Below are 22,931 nucleotides of genomic sequence, written 5' to 3'. Positions count from 1 at the left end.
TCCCATTACCAGTGCGTTCACTTATTTTGACATAAGGTAGCAACGTCAGGGTGCATCTTTGCACTGGCTTTGTAGCATTTGTGACCTTAACAGAAAATTTTGAAATTATTGGAATTATTGTGCCCTTTAGTTCACTCTGGTACAATGCACGTGCTGTCCTTACAGCCTTCTGATACATACTGGGTGTTTGAAAAAGAACTCCTTAGTTTAATGGAGAAATTAATGAAAAATTACATCAATGAGTACATATCATGAAAGAATTTCCTTCAAGTTTTGTTTAATATTAGTAGACGTTAACATGGGATCCATTTGTTGTGCTGCACATGTCGAGATGATATTCCACTTCTCGCCACATATTCACCAACATTTCAGGTATAACTGTCCCAACCACCGCGACAATGCTTTCCCGTAAATGATTAATGTCTCTGATCTTTTCACTGTACACAACATTTTTTATGTGGCCCTAAAAGAAAAAGTCCAGTGGGATTAAGTCTGGCCTTCATGGTGGCGAAGGTATTGGGTCAGCCCTGCCTATCCACCTTCCTGAAAAGTGAGTGTCAAGAGCCGCACGCACATGATGTGGAGCCCCATCTTATTGGAAAAACACAAGCTCCTCTTCTGCCTCAATATCGTCCATTTGGGAAAAGATGTGCTCTGTCAACATGTCACAGTAAACATCCCCATTATTGTTCTTTCTACAAAAATGAAAGGACCAATCACACAATCTTCCAGCAAACCACATCACACGATCTTCCATCAAACCGCACCAGACATTAACTTTGGGAGAGTCATGTTGATGCTGAATAACATCATGTGGATGCTGTGCCCCCCAAATTCTGCAGTTATGACGATTGACAGTTCCTTTGACATGAAATGTTGCTGAGTTGCTCCGCACTGCACTGCACACACACCTGGACTGAACTGAGGGAACAGAGGAAAAAAACAGTGCTGGTGCCATCTCAATGTCAAGCAGACCAGCCAACTGCAGGAGAGCCAAACTTGGGGAGTTGATGAATCAGACACCACAAACTAGAATAGGGTATGTCACTTTCTACGGATTCTAGGACACATTGAAACTAGGGAGTTCTTTTTCAAACACCCTGTATTATGGTGGCACAGAAAATGCACACTTGTAGCAAGAGAAAATCCACTCTTCTAGCAAGATCACAATTCTACTACTTTCAGCATCCATAGATTGCTCATGTTTGTGATGACCACCATGCAGAAAATGAGCATATATAAAATGTGCAAATATGCACATAAAACACTGTCTGCAGAAAATGGAAATAGCTTGAGAACAATATTTATCTAATAATGTACTTACTATGTTCACCACCTTGTACTCTCTTGAATAAATTTGCACTTTAAAATACCATTGAAGCAGTAACTATCTGCAGTCTGCATGTGTAGTTCCTTAGAAAATAAAAATTACAATGTCCAGAGTACAGGAACTATCAAATACTACGAAATGCCTCCCAAAGGTAAACTTTCTGAATTGCTTGCTGTCTGAAATAGCCAGCAGATGATGATGCTAGTTGTTGTTGGCCATATAGATAAGAAAACTCTCACAAATGAGCACATAAGTAGAATGGGGTATCATTGTAGCTTTGTTGTGTTAATACAGATGTAGATGAAGTTCTTTAACTGCTGTGAGACAGACCATTTTAACTAAATGGACAAAATGTTACCAAAATGAAAATGTTAGTACTTTGCATACATCAGCTCATTGTTGAGACTACCATAGTACATAAGCCACAACACTGTTAAAATAATTAGAAACAATGCTAGAACAATAATATGCAAATTTGGCTTTCAGTTATAAAGATTTTCTGAATATTTTGCTAGAGAACTTTATGAGTTAAAAGCACTGTTTCATATCTTGTTTCTGCTTCTTATATGAAGATTTGACTTAATGTTGCACATTTACTATTGTAATTTACCAGGTATTTTTACTAAAAATGATATGTACATCACGCTGTAGGAAATGCTGCAGCCAGCCACAAATTTTCTGGAAATGATTTTATTATACCATTACTAGTTTTGGGCCCGAGTCCAACGTCAGATGGTAGTGTTGACTTCTTTGCAAGTTTTACACTTCTGTCTTCCTGAAAAGTCCTTCTTTACATATTAAAGGACAGAGGTTTCATTTTCTTTTACAGTCCATACTGATCAATGAACTGAACTAAAAACAAACTAGTAATGGTATAATGCAGGGCTTCCCAACCTGTGGTCCGCGGACCCCTTAGGGGTCCGCCAGCTCTTTCTAGGGGTCCGCGGCCATCTTTCACCAAATCGTGTAAAATAATGAGTAAAATTCATCACTATTTTTTTTTTCGTGTGAAAAACATGTGTAATTTTACTTCAGGTCGTATCCCGAAGCAGCCTTTGCGGTTCCTAAGTGAGAACGTATACACAGTTTAGTGCCGGAGAATGCGGCTTCTCTGATCGACTGTTTAGCAACAATACAGGGGTCGTTTGTGTGCTGGCTCACGGCACTAGATGCGCTGAAACCTTTTACGCATGCGCGGAGTGAGCTTCGTCGACCAATCACATCTCTCGCTGGCACTTATGTGGCCCCAGGCATCATTAAATGTTGAACTTGACTTGTCAGTGTGCTACTTGTTTCGTAAGTCGATTTTTGACCAGTTTATTACTTCTAATGGGGATCGGTGCCTGAAGTCAGGATCATTGAAGAAGGCTGCAGTTTCTCCATCGCCTTCACAACAAGGGAAGTTTCCAGTTGAAATGAATGAGGAGGGAGGACGACCAAAGGAAGACTTTACATACATATGAACATTTTTCTTCGGATTTCACGAAAAACCACACACACACACGACTGTTACGAAATATGCATGCTCCTTACACATCAGTAGCCAAACAGTCGAAGTGAACAGACCATAAGCGGCAGCTTGTCAACAGCGAACAGTTTGGACATGACGCTGATTGCTCTTGGAGGAAGGAAGCTCCATCATGTGAAATTTCAATTACCAAGTAATTTTAATCAGGCTATAGTGTGTTGAACAAAGAGAGTAAATCCACTAGTAAGTGTCTGTATACAGTGGGAATTCAAATTGGATCATTAATTTCAAATTGTTTTCATTCATCTCTAAACCAAAGACTATTGATACTGGATTTCGCTCTGAAATTTGAAGTTACTGTGCTGTTGACTGACTAGGGGTCCGCTTGCTGAAAAGATGGGGAAGCCCTGGTATAATGAAATCATTTCAAGAAAACTTGTGACTGGTTGTAGTATTTCCTACAGTGTAATTAATCAAACAGCTGCAGTGTTCTCCATCCAAAACGGACAAAATGATACATACATTTCCTATTAATACAAATACACTTTAGACTTATGTTGTGTAGTCTGTTTCCTTGTAATTATAGCATTGAAGTTCTGAAGTGCTATTTCTTTGTTTAATTAATTAATCAGTCTTACAATACTTGCAAACTTGTGAATATTTTGTTTTTCTGAGGCATTGTACAATAATTTGATACAATTATTTCTTATGCATATGAAGCCATAACCAACAATTAAAATGAATATAGTAGTGTTCTTCTATTTTTAATATTTGAATAAAAAGATTTAAATGTTTTCAGATGCTACTTGAAATTAGGGCAGTGGCATGAAGCTGTCAGAGGTATCAACCAAAGTTCAATTATAACTGTACTTAATTATTATGCCTCTGCAACAGAGCATGATCCTAACTGGTATAAGGCTTGGCATGCCTGGGCATACATGAACTATGAGACTGTCCTTTTTTACACCCAACAGCAGAAACAGGGTGGTATAGTTGAAGATGAGTCAGTGGCGCGAAATTCTGGCTTGGTAAGTAATACAAATATATCTTGAAGTAGTATTAAAAATATATCTTGATTTTGTTTTTGAATGCTATATGAATTGTTATCTGCAAGAGTTTCAGTTAATTTTAGGAAGAACCATACAAGAGCATAGAGAGACTTTTAAAATGATGGAGAACAGCAATCAGTCGTCCTTTCCTTTCAGGCGTTATTAAAGCAAATCAAGATTTCAGTTAGTAACTAGCCAGTATCAAGTAGTCTTGAGTGAATTGTGACAGAAACCTGAACAACAGGGGATTGATGTACAAGGGCATGTATTAAAACAATGTATTGATAATAGCAGTTACTAGCTGAAATGTATATTTGCTTTAATAAAGCATGAAAGGAAAGGACTACTAGCTGAAATGTATATTTGCTTTAATAAAGCATGAAAGGAAAGGACGTTTGATTGCTGTTCTCCATCATTTTGCAAGTCATATCACAGTTGTTGAGTGCATTCACATTCCTAGTGGAAGGTAATTTGATATCAAGACTTTTTAAACTTATTATGAGCCAACAAATATTGCTGTTTTCTTTCTTGTGACATCTCAATATAACAACATAATCTTTTATTAGACAACAAAAAATATAAAAAAACCAAACAATTTCACTAGTGCTTATACTTAATTGATCTTTGTGATTAATCGATAGGTGATGTGACAGGAATATCCTATTTACATTCGTTCATGCACATAATGTGTTCTGTAAACCCCATCATAAAGGAGAGCCTTCAGGTTTGTGGAAGAAGTCAAGTTATACATTAACAGGCAATTCCCCTGGATAGTCCAGCGGCTTGGTTGTACATTCTCCTGTTGAATTTAAGATAGTTGTGTTTTAGCACTGACTGTGGAATGATTAAGAGCTCACCAATAGAAGTATTTGAGATCTGTTTCACATTTATAAACATTAACCTTCATTATTTTCTATATAAGCTCTTCATGTCCATTAAAAAAAAAATTGTGTACAGCAATTGGATTCAGAAAAATTCTCCATGGGTCAAGATCACAGTTTATTATTTTTATTGATCTCTAGTTTTAGCTGAAGCTCCATCCTCAGATCTGTAATTATACAGAAAATTGCATGTAAAGAAAAATGGTATGGTACACATTACCAATAATAAATATTTCCATGACATAAATACATACTACAGGATAAGAAATTTTTTTTCCATGTACAATCACTAACTGGTTTGTGAGCTGGATAGCTCAACCTTAACCTACAGCTCAATGACAAGTTCTTGTAAAATATATGTTTACATCATGAACAAGTATTCTGCAATGCATCATCACTCAAAAGAAAAGTTAAGACTACATAATTCTTACCCCAAGAGATCGTCTCATCCACTGTGTAATAACATTATATCAGGTAATCTCCACATGTACAGAGTAAGATCGCAATGAACATATTACATTATGCTAGAGATGTAGCATGAGAAAAACAGTATATCATTTTCACTCAGTTATATAAGGTTGTCATATCCACTATGCAAATATTGCATTACACAGAATCCACATGTGGAGCTTAAATATTGTACCTTATAGAAGGGGTTAAACCATGACACAGCATTGGTGAACAACAAGGAAACTGCCAGCATCATAGCAGGCAAGATACTAACCGATGTTATGCATCAGTGCTTACAAGAAAACAATGTTCTCCCCTATGGTAGTATTGGTAGAATGCTCATTAAGGCAGAAAAAACTACTGACAAATTTACAAATTGTAGCAATTGGAATAAAAATTATTTCAGCAACAAGATACAACGTGAAAGCTTCATACAATTAAAAACCAATACCCTTATTGACATAAATTTTTTTTTGTAAGAATATATTTTAAAATACTAGTAATAACATTTGTATTATTTATGATACTATACAGTGATAGGTAACCATAAATATTTAAGTATCAGAAACTACAGAGCCATATGAAAGTGTAAAATTAACATGAGCCCCATAATAAGAAGATGCTGCAAGTGATCCAGAAGCGTGTTGTGGGTTTTACATCAGCATCCTTAGCAGCTGTGTCTACTGATTTGTAGGTAGCAACCTTTGTAAACCTTATGCAATTTAATCATATCTAATAAATAGTATATCACCTTAGCAAACAACAGACCTACACATCATTTAGGTAGCAACATATGTCAACGACATAGAATTATGGTTGACATTGGAATGAGAATAATGTGTAGTTTGAGTGCAATTTGATTATAGGATGCAAAACTGGCAATTAATATAGAAAAGGCACAAGTAGGAACCTAGTGAATAAGTATGAAAAATACTGAGAACACAGTCATATATCTGCACATGACAGAAAACAATATGTCTGTGAAAAGTAGTCTAATGTCTACATAAATGGTAGACATAAAAATAGTATACTAAGGTTGAGTCTAACAACACTATGTCAGAAATCGTCATTTTCATGTTAGCCAACAATTTTTCACAAACTGCTGGTATATGTAACATATCCAAATGTTTTTGTGGCTTGTAGACAGAGGCCTACTTGTATGCAGGAACACTAGGCTGCATAAAGATAATCATGGCACTGTGAACTGGAAAACAATCTAAGAGGTTTGAAAAAGCTAAAGTAATTGTAGTTTTGAAACCAGAAAAAATGAATCTGAAGTGTCTAACTATAGACCTAGAGTACTCGGTATGACACACAAGTTATTGCCAAGACTAATTCTCAGGTCATTCTGGAGCCTGGCGATAAAAAAATCACAGTTGAGCAGCATAAATCAAAGTTGCTGTGATCAGGTACTAACACCCTTACAAAATTGGCTGAATCTGGATTTCAGGACACCTCAAATATGCTGCAGTGTTTGTGAGTATGACAGCAACTTAATGGTAACAGTATGCAGAGAAGGCCTGAGGCTCAAGTTCATTTTTGTAATTCCTTATCCGAAGATAGCAAGCAGGTTTACTCAGCAAATGTGCTCTAACTGACGTTTTTCAATTTCTTTTCACGGAAAAGCTAGCAGATAGAGAAACTTGCAATAGTGGTATTTCTCAAGGATCATTCCTGGCTTCCTTCCCTTTAATTTTATGTTCATGACGTCCCAGTTCCTTACTGGAAGAAAAACCAGAATGCAGATGGCCTGGCATTAATATGTCAGTAAAAAGATGTCAAGCATTGTGAGAGTTTATCATATTGAAGGAGTACTTTTACAAATGGAGACTCCAGTCAAACCCATGTAAAACAGAGGGGACAGTGTTACGTGTCTATGGTAAACAATAATGTAGAAAGTTTGATTTGATCAAAGTTCCCATAAATACTCTCCTAAATAGCTATGTGTCCCTCCCCAGTTGGACAGTAATTTATGCAACACAGCACAAATCTCTCTAAAAAATAGCCAGAAGCAACTGTGGAGCTAATGTAGATATGCTATGCCTTCATATGTTTATTCAGCTGACGAGTATGGTGCCCTTTTCATGACAAAAATACACACATACAAATAATGGAGAGTCCAGGTTGGAATATCAACAGTATTATGAAAAGGCTAGATCGCTACTGACTGTAAAGGTGACACATTGACATGTAGACAGCCACAACAAAAAGACTGCTACGCACTGAGCTTTCAGCCAAAGCCTTATTCAGAAAATAGCAGGAATAGCGGCTAGAGACAGGTGTCATGTGTGTGTGTGTGTGTGTGTGTGTGTGTGTGTGTGTGTGTGTGTGTGTGTGCGTGCGTGTGCGTGGGTGGGTGCGCACGCATTGTGTTTTCTGAAGAAGGCTTTGGCCAAAAGCTCAAATATGTAGCAGTCTTTTTGTTGTGCCTGCCTGCAACTCAACATTTCATCTTTATGGTGAGTAGGGACCTGTCCTTTTCATACTATTGTTCCACATATACAAATAAGATAGATGTGCATCTGAATGAGGCCAAGAGGATCATTGCTGACACTGCCTGATCAGTTCCCATTCAATGATTGCCTGTTCTATCTACCATTGCCTCACAGTATCCCAGAAGAACAGCTACAAAATCTTAACAAGACAAAGTCCTGCAAGAGCTTAGTGCTTTCCATTCCACAATCCATCAGGTATGTGCTTGAAAGTGAACAAGCTACCTTTGGACCATTCCAGTCCACAGACATTTTCAGTGTCACTGAGAAGTATGATTTTATTAACAGTTGTTATTTTGTATAAATGCATACTTGAACCATCAGTTGTTTTTATTTTAATCTGCTTTGGTAAATACATATTTCAGTATAAGATTCAGTTGCCAGTTAGGAAATTTATTTCACTTTATCGGTTTCAATTTGGCAATACATGTATGCAAAGTATAAGAAGGGTACTACAGAAACTTGCTCCACACTGCTTTAGCAGATGTCAATATTTTCTTTGCAGAAAGCTGGCCGTGGAACCGCACGACCACTACGGTCGCAAGTTCGAATCCTGCCTCAGGCATGGATGTGTGTGACGTCCTTAGGTTAGTTAGGTTTAAGTAGTTCTAAGTTCTAGGGGACTTATGACCACACACTTCATATTATATGTAATAATGATACACATAGATTGATAATTCACAGCAAATGAATCATATTTATGTGCGCAATTATGCTGTTGTGCTAGCAGCAAGGAACATATTTACATAATACATACAACAAACAAGGCACACAGTTGCATGTAAGCTATAACTGGTATTAATATCTAAAAGAAAAGGGTTACTTTTCATCATTGTATAAGAGATACTCTACAGTCAAAGTAGGGTCTGTTCTTCAGTGCAAGCTGATCAATTGAACAAATCTTTGGAATTTAGGCAGGAATGTTTATTATGTATGAGGTTGAATGAAAAATAATGCCTCCATCTTCATTAGTTGGGTTTGGATGGGAATATTTTAATAAACCAAATGCAGAAATAATTCTTAGAATGTGATTTTTAATTACCAATATTTACTTTTCCACATAATCATCAGCCAATTGGAACATTTCTGCCAACGATGAAGAAGTTTTCTGAAGCCATCACAGAAGATGTTGACACTCTGTTTCCGCAACCACAGTTTCACAGTTCTCTCAATGTCTTCATCAGAAGCATAATGATGTCCCTGCAAATCATCTTTCATTATCGGGAACAGATGGAAGTCCAGTGCTAAATCTGGACTGTATGGAGGATGCTGTATGGTGGTGAGATTCAGTCTCTGAAGTGGTGGCACATGAAGTGTGTGGTATGGCATTGTCATGCTGCAGAAAAAACCTTTCCCTTTTCCTTTTGGACCCTTGTTAGCTGTCGTTTCAGAGTTCTCAGTGTTGTGATGTAATGCTCTGAATTTATTGTTGTTCCATGATCAAGGAAATCGACATTGATAACACCGTCTGCATCCCAGAACACTGTGGCCATGAGTTTTCCAGCTGAGGGCTGCGTCTTGAATTTCTTTTTCTGGGGCGAGTCTTTGTGTCAATATTCCACAGACTAACGTTTTGTCTTCGGGTCATAATTGTGTACCCACATTTTGTCTCCTGTCACAGTTGAATGGAGAAAGGCACCACCTTCATTCTCATAACACGAGAGGAGATCCTGGCAAATTTCAAGTCTGTGCCCCTTCATTTCAGGAGTCAGCATCCGGGGTACCCATTGTGCCCAGATCTTCCAATATCCAAGCAAAGCAAAATGTGTCCCACACATTCTCGTCAAATGCCAATTGTGCAGTTTCTCTTTGAGTGATACAACGATTGTCCTGAATCAATCTCCCAACATTTTGCTTGTGAAACTTGGTGGTTGCTGTCACAGGCCGTCCAACTCTTTGTTTGTCACGCAGGTCAGTTGTTCCCGCCTCAACATCTTTAAACTTACTTGCCCAACAACGCACAGTACTCACATCAACACAATCACCATAAACTGCATTCATTTTCTGATGAATCTCCTTTGGGGTGACACCTTCTGCTGTCAAGAATTCAATGACTGCACGTTGTTTAAATCGCATTGACCGACCATCTGCGCAGGGTTCCGTACCTTACACTGTAACAACACAACCGTTCAATGCTATGGCTTCCCGCCAACTGGAGCTGCTGCATACCAATGTTGCCAACTGTTGAAGAGTTACGAAGATGGAGGCATTACTTTTCAGTCAACCCTCCTATTTTAAACTCTTAGAAGAGGTTCATTTTGAAGCCCTTCTCGGCCAAATGCCTTCTCAGCCAAATGCGATTTTTCCATATTAAGCAAAGATGTTTTTCAATTATGAGACATTCTGGGAAATTTGACTTATATGAATTTTCACTGTCTTTGTTGAGAAAGTGCTCACAAATGCAGGTCTTAAATGCCCTCCCTGTCTGCGTCATATAAAATCTCGGACGTTTACTTGAGTGCATGCAGAATAATGTGGCCGGTTCATGCACAGACCACGGGGCAAGTATGGGGAGAGTGGTAGTGGTGGGGGTTGCAGGCAGCATGCTGTAAGAGAAATGCCGAGTGCTAAAGGGGTAGTGCCATTCTAAACTGAATCCTACAATTACATTTTTTGTAAATATTAAGTGAAGCCTCTCCACACCCACACTTGCATGGTGACCATCTGAAAAGATCTCTGTTATCTTTGCTTTGCGTAGTATCTAAAAAGAATCCCACTGAAAATGCAAAAAAAAAAGTGATTTATATTTTCCTGACTTGTTAACCACCTTTCAGGAAAGCCTCATGAATGGCGAATTTTGAGTAAAGCCTATATTTCGCTTAAGACCATGACAAAATTTGCTTCTTTTGCCAAACCATGGAGGATTTACACTCTGTCACCTCCTAACATGTTGTGTGGATGCAGTTGTGAAAGAATTCTGAAAGAGTAGTTTATTAATTCTATTAAGTGAGGAACTGAGGAAAAGTAAGGTCAGTGCCTTATGAAAAAGCACATCCTCAGCACAAAAATAAACATATAATGTCTTCACTTATGTTGTTCCAAAACCTACAGCATTTCTCATTTTACTAGCAGTTGATGGCCCTCAAAAATTTACATTCTTCCATCAAAGAAGCTTTTAGTTAGTGCAGTAACACAGTAGATAATGAAGTTTTGCATTGTAGCAAAATACTTTCCTTTTTGTGTACTATCATTTGCCACAATCTCATTTCGATATGTTAAACCATTTATGAGATATGAGGAATGTTAAGGATATTTCATTTCGTCTTTAACATTGGCACTCATGATTGTAAATGATTGCACTACATAAGGCCAGTTTTCTTGAGATTGGTGACAGATAGAGACCTCCATCCAAGTCAAAAGATAAATTAAAGATGTTAGCTAAACTTCACACATAGCAAAATATTATGTAATATGCACCAAAAGCAAAATCATACTGACCCCTATTTTTCATTGTTAACTTTTACGAATTTCATGCAGTGTCTTATAACTGTGACTATTAATGACATGAAGGGCATGTCATCATTAGGCTGATATATAAAGCTATATGTAACACAAAAATGAATTTTTTTTACCAAATAGTTTCCATAAAGTTGTTAGAAAAAGACTGCATGGTGTATGCCTCAATTCTGGTACTGCAGCGCATAGTCAATTGGCCGAAAGTGGGCAAAAAACGTTGGCCTCCCCCATTCCAAACAAACTTGGGAACTTGCCCAGCACTTCGGACAAAAACTGGTCACTGTGCATTGGCCACCGTATCTTGTTTGAGCTCTTAAACTAATATTAAGTAAGTTTCTGAATACACTTCTTATACTTAAAATACATGTATGGCCAAGTTCTAATGATTTATCCCAGATTACGTAAGCTTCTGAAAATGACAGATTAATCACTGATATAAATTTCCTAGTTGTGCAACTAATGACTGAATCTTATTCTGAAACCACTGAGAAGTGAAAGAATTCTGGAATGAACATCCACCTGAGAACTGCGACCCCTTTCCACTCGGCATTGCCCTTAAACTCGGGTTTAATCTTCTCCATCGTAATTGGTTGAGACTTGACACCACATCCAAATGGGACAAGGGAGATGTGACCACATCTTGACATAGTGGGTTCATTATGATTGTACTGCTTGTTACTGTGGTGGGTATAATACATATTGTCGAGACCTGCATACTCCATGTTTTTGAAGGCGATCAGAAAAAACATGGACGATGTGACATCAAGTGCTGCAATCTGGTTGTGAATTTTAAATATTAACACGTAAATATATTGTGTTTGTATGTGTGTTCTCTAATGACACACAATACTCATAATAATAATTTTGTACTTTTTTTTTATAATTAAGGAACTTTCTAGTCATACAGTAAAAATATTGTATTACAAATGCTTAGGGTATTTGTCAAGTCTGTAATCAAGTTCATCCCACATTTGATGTATCACGTTTGTATCAGTCATTTGAGAGACTTTTTTGATGTGGCGCCATAATTCCAGTAGATCTGGTGTTAATGGAGGCACAAACATTGAATTTTTCACGTACGTCTACACACAAAAATTGTGTTGGATTAAAGTAGATGAATTCTTGATGCTGCAATAGAAATGTTAGATCATTTTCCATTATAGGACACTCATGATTTCCACAGTAATGTAGTTATGTATTCAGTAACATTGAGATGGAAGTTGGGTGGAGCAACATTCTGCAAGCAGATTATGTCCACACTGTTGATCTGTAGCTGCAGGCCGAGTGAGGTGGCGCAGTGGTAAGATGCTGGAACATATTCGGGAGGACAGTGTTTCAAATCCCCATTCAGATTTAGTTTTTTTGTGTTTTCCCTAAATTGCTTAAAGTGTATGCTGGGATAGTTCCTTTAAAAAAGCATGGCGTATTTCCTTCTCCATCGCGTGTGTAAATCCCTTGCCATCAATTGGGTTTTAAACTCATAATCTATCTTCCCTCTGCATGCTGAATGAACCAGTTGTGCATCATTTCCAGATACATGTCTCCTGTAGTGGTCTAGTCCATTATGAAAAAGGACACCTAAACTCCAAAATTTGAGTTATCTGAGACCCATTAATTTTTGATAAGTCAAGAATATGCTGTACGATAGTGTAATGATTTTCTGTGCCTCAGATTCGTGTGTAGTACCCATCCACTGTTCCCAGAAGTGTTGCTTTAACACTAAAGACAAGTTTTTTATGAAAACTATCCTTTTCCATTTATTATTGCATTAATTTAGCAAACTCAGAACATTCACTTTGTTTTTGGGTGTCAAAGTTAGTATTAGTTTCAAGCTTTAAGGTGCCCATATTAATCATTTCTGTTAGTAATAGTGTTAGTTCTTTTATTTGCCCATGGATCATATTTTATAAACTAGCAGCTACCCCTGGCTGTGCTTGCATATCAGTAGTTTTGTTGCGATGACTGATGATGAGAAGTATGCTAGTAATTTATAAATATCTGGGTATGTAGTTTATATATCTAAAAACAGTGATGAAAATTACACCATTCCTCTATACAAATGCTAGACAGCTGCATTCTCAGGAGACACACAGCAAAGCTATACCGAGGAGACATCATCAGTGTTATCAGTGATCATCTGATGCAGAAGACAAAACACATTCTGTGAATTATTACAAGGATTAATATAGAACTCAAACTGTTGAAAACCCTCCATCTGAATTTTAGTTTTTTTTAAAATCATTAAGAAGCATTAGCAACCAATGAACCGCACAATAATAAAATATGTACAATCTAATGTTAGATACAATATAACACATATTGGACTGAGAACATCTACTGCACACAAAACAATCTGGTTCTAAAAACAAAGATGATGTGACTTGCCAAACGAAAGCGCTGGCAGGTTGGTAAGTCACATCATCTTTGTTTTTAGATATATTTTTCCCACGTGGAATCTTTCCCTCTATTATATGGGTATGTAGTTTTATAGATATGTATGTGTGTATGAATAAATGTTTGTAGCACTGGTGTAAAGGTACATAATGAAGGAATTCTCTGAATATTCAAAACCGTATCTTTTTCTTCACCTTGGATATTATTGCACCTAATGTCTGCTTCATTTTTTGTGATTATCTGGTGGAAGCAAAGAGCCAATTCTATGGTAAATTAAATCTTAGCTCATAAAAGTAGGCAAGGAACCTGGCATTTAGACTTCTACATCCATACCAAATCAAGTCATCTGGAAGCATGCATTATATTTTCTGATTGTATTTAAAAACACTTCAATTCTTTACATTAGAACAGAGTTTTAGGTGTTGTTCTGGCTCACGTAGTACTGAAAGTGAAAGTTTGCCACCAGAGCAACACATACCAACTGTTGTTCATGTGCCCATATTTTTTATCCATTTTTCCTAAGGTGACTAATCAATGATTAATAATGTAGGAAAAGAAAGAATGCTATTTACTGTGAAGAAGATGTGTTAAGCTGCAGGCAGGGACAACTAAAAGACACTTACATAGAGCTTTCGAGCTCAGCCTTCATCAGCAAAAGAGAAACATACAACCATTCATACACATAAGCAAGCACACCTCATCCACACGACTGCCATCTCCAGCATCTCTATATTCCGGCCCTAGATGCTGGAGGTAAATGCACAGCATCTCTCTGTTTGTCGTACAGCATTTAAATGATGCTGTCATCGTGAGTCTTCAAGTTTCTTGAAAGCTGTGAGATGTGTAACATCCAGTGTCAAAAATTTGACAAGCTTGTGACTGTTCTACTGTCTCTGTATTCTTAGAGTCACATGACATTCTGCATCTAAGGTTTGGTGCAACTGACAGTACTCTGAAGTTTTCCGTATTTCAGTAACTCAAGCTATCTTTGATTTATGCGTAAATCAGACTTACATGTTTGAGGCATATCATAAGAGCTTTAAACATGGTTCTCGGGCATACTGTCAAATTTTATTTTTTTAGCTACACAAAAACTCGTGCACAATAACATTGGATACCCAGTCACAAATAATCTGTAGACACTAAGAGTCGCTGACCATCACCCCAGTATTGTCTGCGTCTCACTCACATAAACCATATTTAAGAATGGTAATAATACTCAAAAGGATAATACAGTTTTCTAAAGTAACCTATGATCTTGCTCAGGGTTCAGGCTGACTCTACATGAAATCAGAATCAGTTCAGTGTCAGAATCGGTTCAATGGTAGAGTCTTGGAAAACATAACAGGCAGATTTACTTTAAGGGCAAGCACACAGTCCAATTCCATTATTCTGGAGGAATTTGCATGTGTAATATATTTAATTAAGTTGTTGTTTTGTGGTGGTTTGTGTGGTACCTCTGCCTTCATTTTAGCTGTACAGATCAAGCAAAATATTGGAATGATCTTAGTGTCATTGATTTTTTTTTAGTTTGTCCCCACCCCCCTCAAAACTGTCTCATTCCCTTGGTTGTCCAGATAATTTCATTTTATTAACTGGCTGAGACATTTCATGTGCTTTTTATGTTAGTTTCTTATTGTTATGGTCTGCCTTGGGGTCGCCATCTCAAAAGAACATAATCGGCCTGTTGTCAAATTTTACCTGTGGTTGTCTTAGAAACTTGTATAAACTGTACTCCTTACTCAGAATATGTCATGGCTCAAAGCAGCAGGTGGGTGGAATCACCTTGCTCTATTCCCTTACTTTCGTATTTAATAATACTGGTATAGGCATGGATTAAACACATTAAGAAATGTATAAAAATTGTATTGATTTTGTTGAATCATATTACACAGAACATTTCAACCAATAAAAGCATTTTCACAAATATGATAAAGTTCAAATGTGAAAGAGTAAATAACATTTTCAAGGAATAAGTATTACTCTCTCATTCGTGTAATATTCTTCAAATAAATAAATAGCTTGTACTACATACTTTGTGAAGTATGTAGCTGTGTTCTTCCTCAGGGTTCAAGCTATTTAATACCAAATTTGATCAAAATCAGTTCAGAAGTTTAGTTGTAAAAACATAACAGAGTGAGTTACTTTCATGCTATAATATTAGCTTGGATTAAACATATTAAGGATTGTATAAGTGTTGTGACAGTGCCACGACATTTAAGAGTGCCACCATGTCAGTACGCGCAAACGGCGATAGAGGCGCTCCGCAACTCGGCTGAGCGTGGGAGTGCGACCTAGCTACGAACGGCGCCGGCCGCATGTCACGGCACGGCAGTCGAATGACCGATACGGAATTGGTAGCATGTAACCAGCTATTGTTTCTACGTTTATTAGTGATTAAAGGTTATAACACTTTTTGGCGACGAGGATGGGATATTTTTGTTCCTGCGTTGTGGATTTGTGTGTTCATGTCGGGGCAGACTTGGAACAGCTTATGCAAGCACTCATTGAACAGCAAACACAGCTGACAGCTGCTATTCAGGCGTTGTCGACGTCGCTTACTCATCGTCTGTCTTCTTCTTCTTCTTCTTCTCCGCCTCCGTTCCCTCCTTACGACGAGGCCGCTGAAGACTGGGAGGATTATGAGAAGTGTTTGCGGCAACACTTCTTGGCTTTCAGCAACACTTCTTGGCTTTCGGCTTTGTCGACGCTCCTATGTGTAAGTCGTTATTTCTATCTTGGATTTCCCCACGGATCTATCAGCTGCTATCTCAGTTAGCCCCGCTGCGGGAACCTGCCTCTCTGTCCTTCCAAGAAATGTGTGACTTATTGTCTAACTATTACCGAAAAAACACCCACGTCGTTGCTGCCCGCGTGGCGTTCTACTGGTGCCGTAAACAGCCCCATCAATCTTACCGGGCTTGGGTGGCGGAACTACACAGTCTGAGTAGGAAATGTCAGTTTGCCACGGACACTCATCATGAGTCTTATGCTGATTCAATGGTTAGGGATGCTATTCTACGGCTTGCTCCTGATAAAGAAGTTCGGCAACATGCCTTACAACTGCCACAGGGTCGCAGGTCGCGTCGGCTACTGCGCGGGACCCGGTCCTGCGTCAGGTGATCGGTTTTATTCAATGGGGTTGGCCGGACAGGACCAAGGGCCGGGCATCGGATCCCCTTCGCAACTACCATGCCTTGCGCCTTCATCTGTCTGTTCGTGATGGTGTTGTTCTTCTGGCCACAGATGGCGCATCTCCATGGGTCGTGGTGCCAGCCTCTCTTCGCAAAGATGTTCTCAAACTGTTGCATGAAGGCCATTGGGGGATTTCTTGGACTAAGTCCCTGGCTCGCAGGCACGTTTATTGGCCCGGTATTGACTTGGACATCGCCCACATGGTCGCTGCGTGTGGTCAGTGTGCTCAACAACTGGCTGCACCCCGTACAATGCCCTCACCGTGGCCTGACCCGGCGCAGCCATGGGAACAGGTGCACGCTGACTTTGTCGGCCCCTTCCTCGGCACTTATTGGCTGCTGTTGATTGACGCCTTCTCGAAGTTTCTGTTTGTTGTTCGATGTCCGTCACCCACCACTGCGGCGGCGATGCTGGCTTTGTCCAAAATCTTTGCGCTAGAAGGTCTTCCATCCACGATCGTCACGGACAATGGCCCTCAGTTCTCTTCGCAGGCCTTCCATGATTTTTGTACTGGGCACGGGATTCATCATGTTACAGCACCGCCCTTCCATCCGCAATCAAATGGGGAGGTTGAGCACCTTGTCTGCACTTTCAAAAGCCAGATGAAAAAATTCCTTAGTGATTTTTCCACAGATGACGCTCTGTTGCATTTTCTGAGTTCTTATCGCTTCACGCCTCTGGGTGATCGCAGCCCTGCTGAACTCTTGCATGGCCGCCAACCACGCACTTTACTGCACCTGCTTCACCCTGTCAGGCCTTGTACAGTGTCCCCTCGTGCGGGAAAATACTTGGTGGGTGCTGACGTGTGGGCACGAGGGTATGGATCTCGCCCTAAATGGATTCCAGGGGTGGTCAAGGCTCTTCGCGGCCGCCAGCTTTGTGAAATTCGTACGGACGACGGCTTGGTTGTTCGCCATTACGACCAGATGCGCCCACGAGTGGTGGCCACGCCAGTGCCACCGCCCCTTCCTTCACCTCCACCAGCCCGAGAAGCCAGTCCTGTCGCTGCTGCCGATCTCCCGTGCGTGTTGCTGCAGCTGACGTCGCTTCCGCTTTCGAGTACGCCGGAACCAGCCCCAGTCGCGACACCGCCTTCTCTGGGACCCATCTCGCTGGAGCACACCCCCAGGTCCACGACACCTATGGATGCTGCTCTGGAGTTTTCACCCATCATCTCGTCCAGGAGGCACGTTCCACGCACGTGCTTCCGTCCTGGACATTTTCGACCGTACTGTCGTGTTTCTCCGTGGGATCTTCTCGGGGCCTCCCAAGAGGCCATGGATGTCTCTGCGCTGTCCGTGTCTCCCAGGAAGTGAGTGTTTTTTTTTTTTTCAAGGGGGGAAAAGTGTTGTGACAGTGCCACGACATTTAAGAGTGCCGCCACGTCAGTACGCGCAAACGGCGATAGAGGCGCTCCACAACTCGGCTGAGCGCGGGAACGCCACCTAGCTACGAACGGCGCCGGCCGCATGTCACGGCACGGCAGTCGAATGACCGATACGGAATTGGTAGCATGTACCCAGCTATTGTTTCTACGTTTGTATATCCACGCAATTTATTAGTGATTAAAGGTTATAACAATAAGTGTTATATTCTAGCTGTTAGCTGTGGCTGTGTTCATTTAACAGTAAACCGAAATGGAAATGTGTATATCACTTTATTTGCCAGGAGACATCGGTAAAGTTGTTCGGTCGCTTGGTGCAAGTCTTTCTTATTTGATGCCACCCAGTCACAATTGGAAAAAAAATTTATTTGGCCAGTAATTGAACCTGGGACAGTGAGGAATGCTAACCGCATGACCATAAGCTGTTGATGCAAATCATTACATCTATGAGAAGCTATAAGGGATGTGTGACACCGTGGCTGAAATACAAGGGCTTGTGACATGTTATTATGGAAGTATGGATGAAACACATGGAGAGTTGTACAAGCATTATATCATTACACTGAGTCGTATTATGTAAAACATATCAAACAATAGCATTTTCACTAATGTGATATAGTTCAAAAGTTACAGAGTAAATAACTTTTTCAAAGCATAATTATTGTTCCATACTTAGTGTTATACTCTTCAAATCAATAAATATGTTGTGCTGCACACTTCATAATGTATCCAATGTTCTTCATCAGCATTCAAGCTATTTCCAGACTAAATTTAATCAAGACCAGTTCAGCAGTTTCATCATAAAAGCATGACAACCAGAGTTATGTTTGCATTTATAACATTAGTATGAATTAGGCACATTACATTTATATAGTCTGGTGGAATACACTGGAAACCGATGCAACTAAATAAAATCTTTGGAGTTTCTCAGCAGGACTACACTTCTGTAATGAATTGATGAAAACAGTTACATAACTTGTAATAATAGAAATGCAAAGTTTTACTCATCAAAAGATTTGTTATGTATTTGCAGATTCAAATTCAAATGTCCAAATAATTTTTATTGCATGTGAAGCCTTATTAGCTTGGACTGAAGACAAGATATGAGTCCCGTAGAGCACAAGTGGTGTAAATCACATATTTCTCATTTCAAGATATTTAATGGTTTACTTGGATTGTTATACAAAGGTTAATAGTGCTTTACTAATCATATACGTTATCAGAAGTTTTCTATAACTTGAGTTAGCAATGTGAACAAATTTGATCAAGTTACAGACATAATATAAGATTTGCAGCACCCATGCTATAAAGAGGTAAGATTCCCCCTCCTAAGGACCACATGAAATGACTTCTCTCTTCTTTCTTTTCTCCTTTCTTTCTTTCCTGTGGTTTCTTCATTATTTCTTTCTTCTGTTCGTAATGCACGTGCCGTTTTCGTTTTTTTCCTGGTAGGCCTTGAGATTTTTTACTTTTGCTCCAAACTTTTTCTCCTATTTCTTGCTCTGTTATTTCCATTCCGCTCGGGTCTGCTTTAACTTCTTTGATCCAGACCATTGATGTTTTTGGGTTTCTGTCAGAAAAGATAAAAATTCTTTTTATATGTCTAGCCTCTTTAGTTGTCCATAGCATACAATGCGTCTCTACCTCATTGTGTCTAATATTCATTCTATTTTTTCATAAACTTCTTTACTACTTTTTAATTTCCATTTCCCATTATCATATTTTGGTCCCAAGATTTTCCTTTCCTTTTTCGGTATTTCATCTGATTGACTATATTTAACAAAAGGCATTGTGGTCTAATGACAGTATTGTTCTGCCAGAGTTTTGCTTTCATGGAAACAGATTTCTAGTTATTTGCTATAAAAATGCACTTCACAGTCAACATCACTGTTTTTACATATGTACTTTTATATAATCTGTGTTACTTATTTTATTACTTCTCTTCAGTGGCCCAATCTTTTCAGTATTGTATGAAGAAAGAAGACTGACTCCAGAGGGTATGAACAAATGAAATAAATGGTAAAAAGTTCTTCCACGCCTTTCTTCTTTTGCTTTTTAAACACTGTGGTTCTGTGTACAGCTTTATATAATATATGTTGGGGAAACTGTGCATCCTGTTTTAGATCTTGGCATGAAGTCCAACATGTGAAAATACATCTCTGTTAAAAGAGTTTTTTTGGAGAAGTGTGTGAGTGGACCACTCTTTTGGTATGAAATCCCCTGCATCTTTGCCATGACACTGCCCGTTTTTCACTACAGTCCTCCTTTTGGCGATTGACTTTAACAATTTGTACACAGACGAGAAGTCATTGTTTGTCATTACAGTGACATGTAAGGGATTGTAATTACAGTGACATGCAAGGGATGTTTTTTCTTTCAATTGACAATCTACCAGTCATTGTGACAAAATATCTGTTGTGTAAACTCTTGGTCCATAATTTCAGTTTTATTCTTTTCACTTAAAACTGGTTTCATTAATGTCATGAGTATTTTCCAGTGTGTATTCTGCCCTGTACAAGTACTACTGTACATTACAACATCTTTTGCAGGCTGCTCTCAGTTTGATGTGTTTGACCAAACAGGCACCATTTTCTTGGGAACCTCGAGATCCAGCCACTTCATCCCAGGAATACATAAATCCTAATTTTGAAAACAGCTTGTGGCAACCCAAAGTGTAAACGTATAAATTGTGTGTGTAATACGTTACTTGACATGTCAGTCTAGGAAATGATTTCTTCAGTGTCCACTTTCATGGACTCTCGAGCTTTTTCAGCAGTTCAGATGCAATTCTTGTTCATCTGTTGAATGCTTCAGTTAATTAGCAAAAGTATCACATTGTCCTTGTGAGAAGTGTGGAAATGCAAGTTCAACTAGTTAAAAGGTCCACAATAAACATTTTCTGCAATTGGCTCTTTTCCTTGGCTTTCAGCATGTTTTTTGTACAATTTATAGAGCAGTCAAATATTCCAATTTTGTGGTGAATGTCTTCTATATGGTTCACAGGATCTAGTACAGTGTGATTGATAAGAGGAGAATGAATGTGATGACATTCTATTGCATTTTTTGTTCTGTGTTTTGTTAACAAGAACTGTGTTGCCTCATTTATCTTCATCTGGAGCCTCTGTAAGTTTTACCTTTCTTTATGGCTCAGCTCGTTCTAGCATCAGAGATTTTGAGTAATTTTATTGTAATATAGAATTTATCTACATCTGTTACTTTCAGATGTTGTACTTTATATTGGTAAAAGAACCAAAACATGCGAAAAAACTAATAATTTTGATGTACAGTAATAAAATTAGAAAATAAAAATAAAAGACCAGCAGTGGATGACTCTGAATATTCACTGCCGGATCCATTATCATCCCATCCCGCGTCCGGCCATCCTGATTTAGGTTTTCCGTGATTTCCCTAAATCTATCCAGGCAAATGCCGGGATGGTACCTTTCAAAGGGCATGGCCAACTTCCTTCCCCGTCCTTCCCTAATCCGATGAGACCGATGACCTCGCTGCCTGGTCTGATTCCCCAAAACAACCCAACCCATTATCATCCCAAATAACCGGTACCAGAATGCTGTCTTTATTACCATAACTTATGGTGAATCACACTTAGCACAGTTGAGACAATTAAGCATGTAAAATCCTATTACTGGGTTAGTCAGAAGATCGAACATCCATACCATATTGAGAAGACTCAAAACAATAGTTAGGCACAGCAGTGTAGCTCCCAACTACACCAATTCAGCTGTTAACAGATCGATGTGTGTTACACCTTGTGCTGCTACGTGCACAGCTGCTATGCGAGTTGTGAATTTCATCATTTGCCGTGTTTACAGAATGCCATTTGCTGAACAAGATCCTGACAGTATTAAAAATATAAGGAAAAGTGGAGCTATACCACTTCGGGCTTTAAGGAGGCTCGTATACAGGGTGTTTCAAAGTCTTCGTATCAGATGTCTGGAGGTGATTGATTATAACATGAGAAAAAACTATTGTTAGGGACAACAGGTTTGCTGACGTTTCCCGGCAACACTAGGTGTAGGTGTCCTTTAATATTGGTTAAGCCCCTGAGAGGTGATAGAGCATGGGCACTTTACGGTGCAGACGTAACTTATGTGTTGCCTATAATCCAGTCATCTTCTCTGTATGAAAAGGGGTAGGGACAGCAAAATCACTCCATTAATTTATTGGAGTAAATAGACCCTGCTAGGCCAGTAAAATCTTGTCATCCCAGAGCTGGAGAATACTAAAGGATGTCTAGCGTCATTGGGAAATATCAGTGAACATTTTGTCTTTAACAAAAGCTGTCCTCTGTGACCTGATATATCACCTCTAAATGTTTGATGTAAAGACTTTGAAACACACTGTGTGTGGAACTGGAGATGTTATAGTTGTCCAAAAATACTCAGAGTCAAACTTTTAAACAATGGAGTTACAGAAAATTTAAAATATTTTATTCTAAAAATAATGTCCACCAACAAAACTTAAACTTGATATAGATTGATAGCATTCATAGTCCTGAAAATACCTGTCATTTTTAACACTAACTTGAATACATTCATTTGGGGCCCTAGCAGCCAACAAAAGAATACTATTTTTGAAACAGAAAGCTTTCAAATTAGATATCTTTTAAAATAACATGTTGTGGTCTTGTTAACACACAATATATATTTGTGAAAGATACGTACTAATTGACAGGAAAACACTGCATCTGCAGCTGACTGAACATGAGACCAGCTAGCTGGTCGATTTAAGCCCAAGTGACTTTGAACTCGCTCTCATTCTCTGCAAGTCAGCTGACACCATGTTCTAATTTAATTGACTCTTCCCTAGGT

The 22,931-nt window shown here is 38.8% G+C and overlaps 1 protein-coding gene across 2 annotated transcripts in view; it reads left to right on the top strand.

The window, feature by feature from the left end:
- LOC124775056 (serine/threonine-protein kinase mTOR) overlaps positions 1-22,931 on the top strand; it is a 269,759-nt gene that overhangs the window by 209,891 nt on the left and 36,937 nt on the right. For both annotated transcript variants that reach the window (XM_047249846.1, XM_047249847.1), the window contains one exon: positions 3,598-3,826. In XM_047249846.1, the coding sequence (XP_047105802.1) occupies positions 3,598-3,826 (229 nt within the window). The remainder of the gene's footprint in view (positions 1-3,597; positions 3,827-22,931) is intronic.

This window comes from Schistocerca piceifrons, chromosome 2 (assembly GCF_021461385.2).
Source record: "Schistocerca piceifrons isolate TAMUIC-IGC-003096 chromosome 2, iqSchPice1.1, whole genome shotgun sequence".
In the NCBI taxonomy this organism is placed as follows: domain Eukaryota; kingdom Metazoa; phylum Arthropoda; class Insecta; order Orthoptera; family Acrididae; genus Schistocerca; species Schistocerca piceifrons.
The sequence above is the reverse complement of the archived record's forward strand: the minus strand, read 5'-3'. Positions and strand labels throughout refer to the sequence as shown.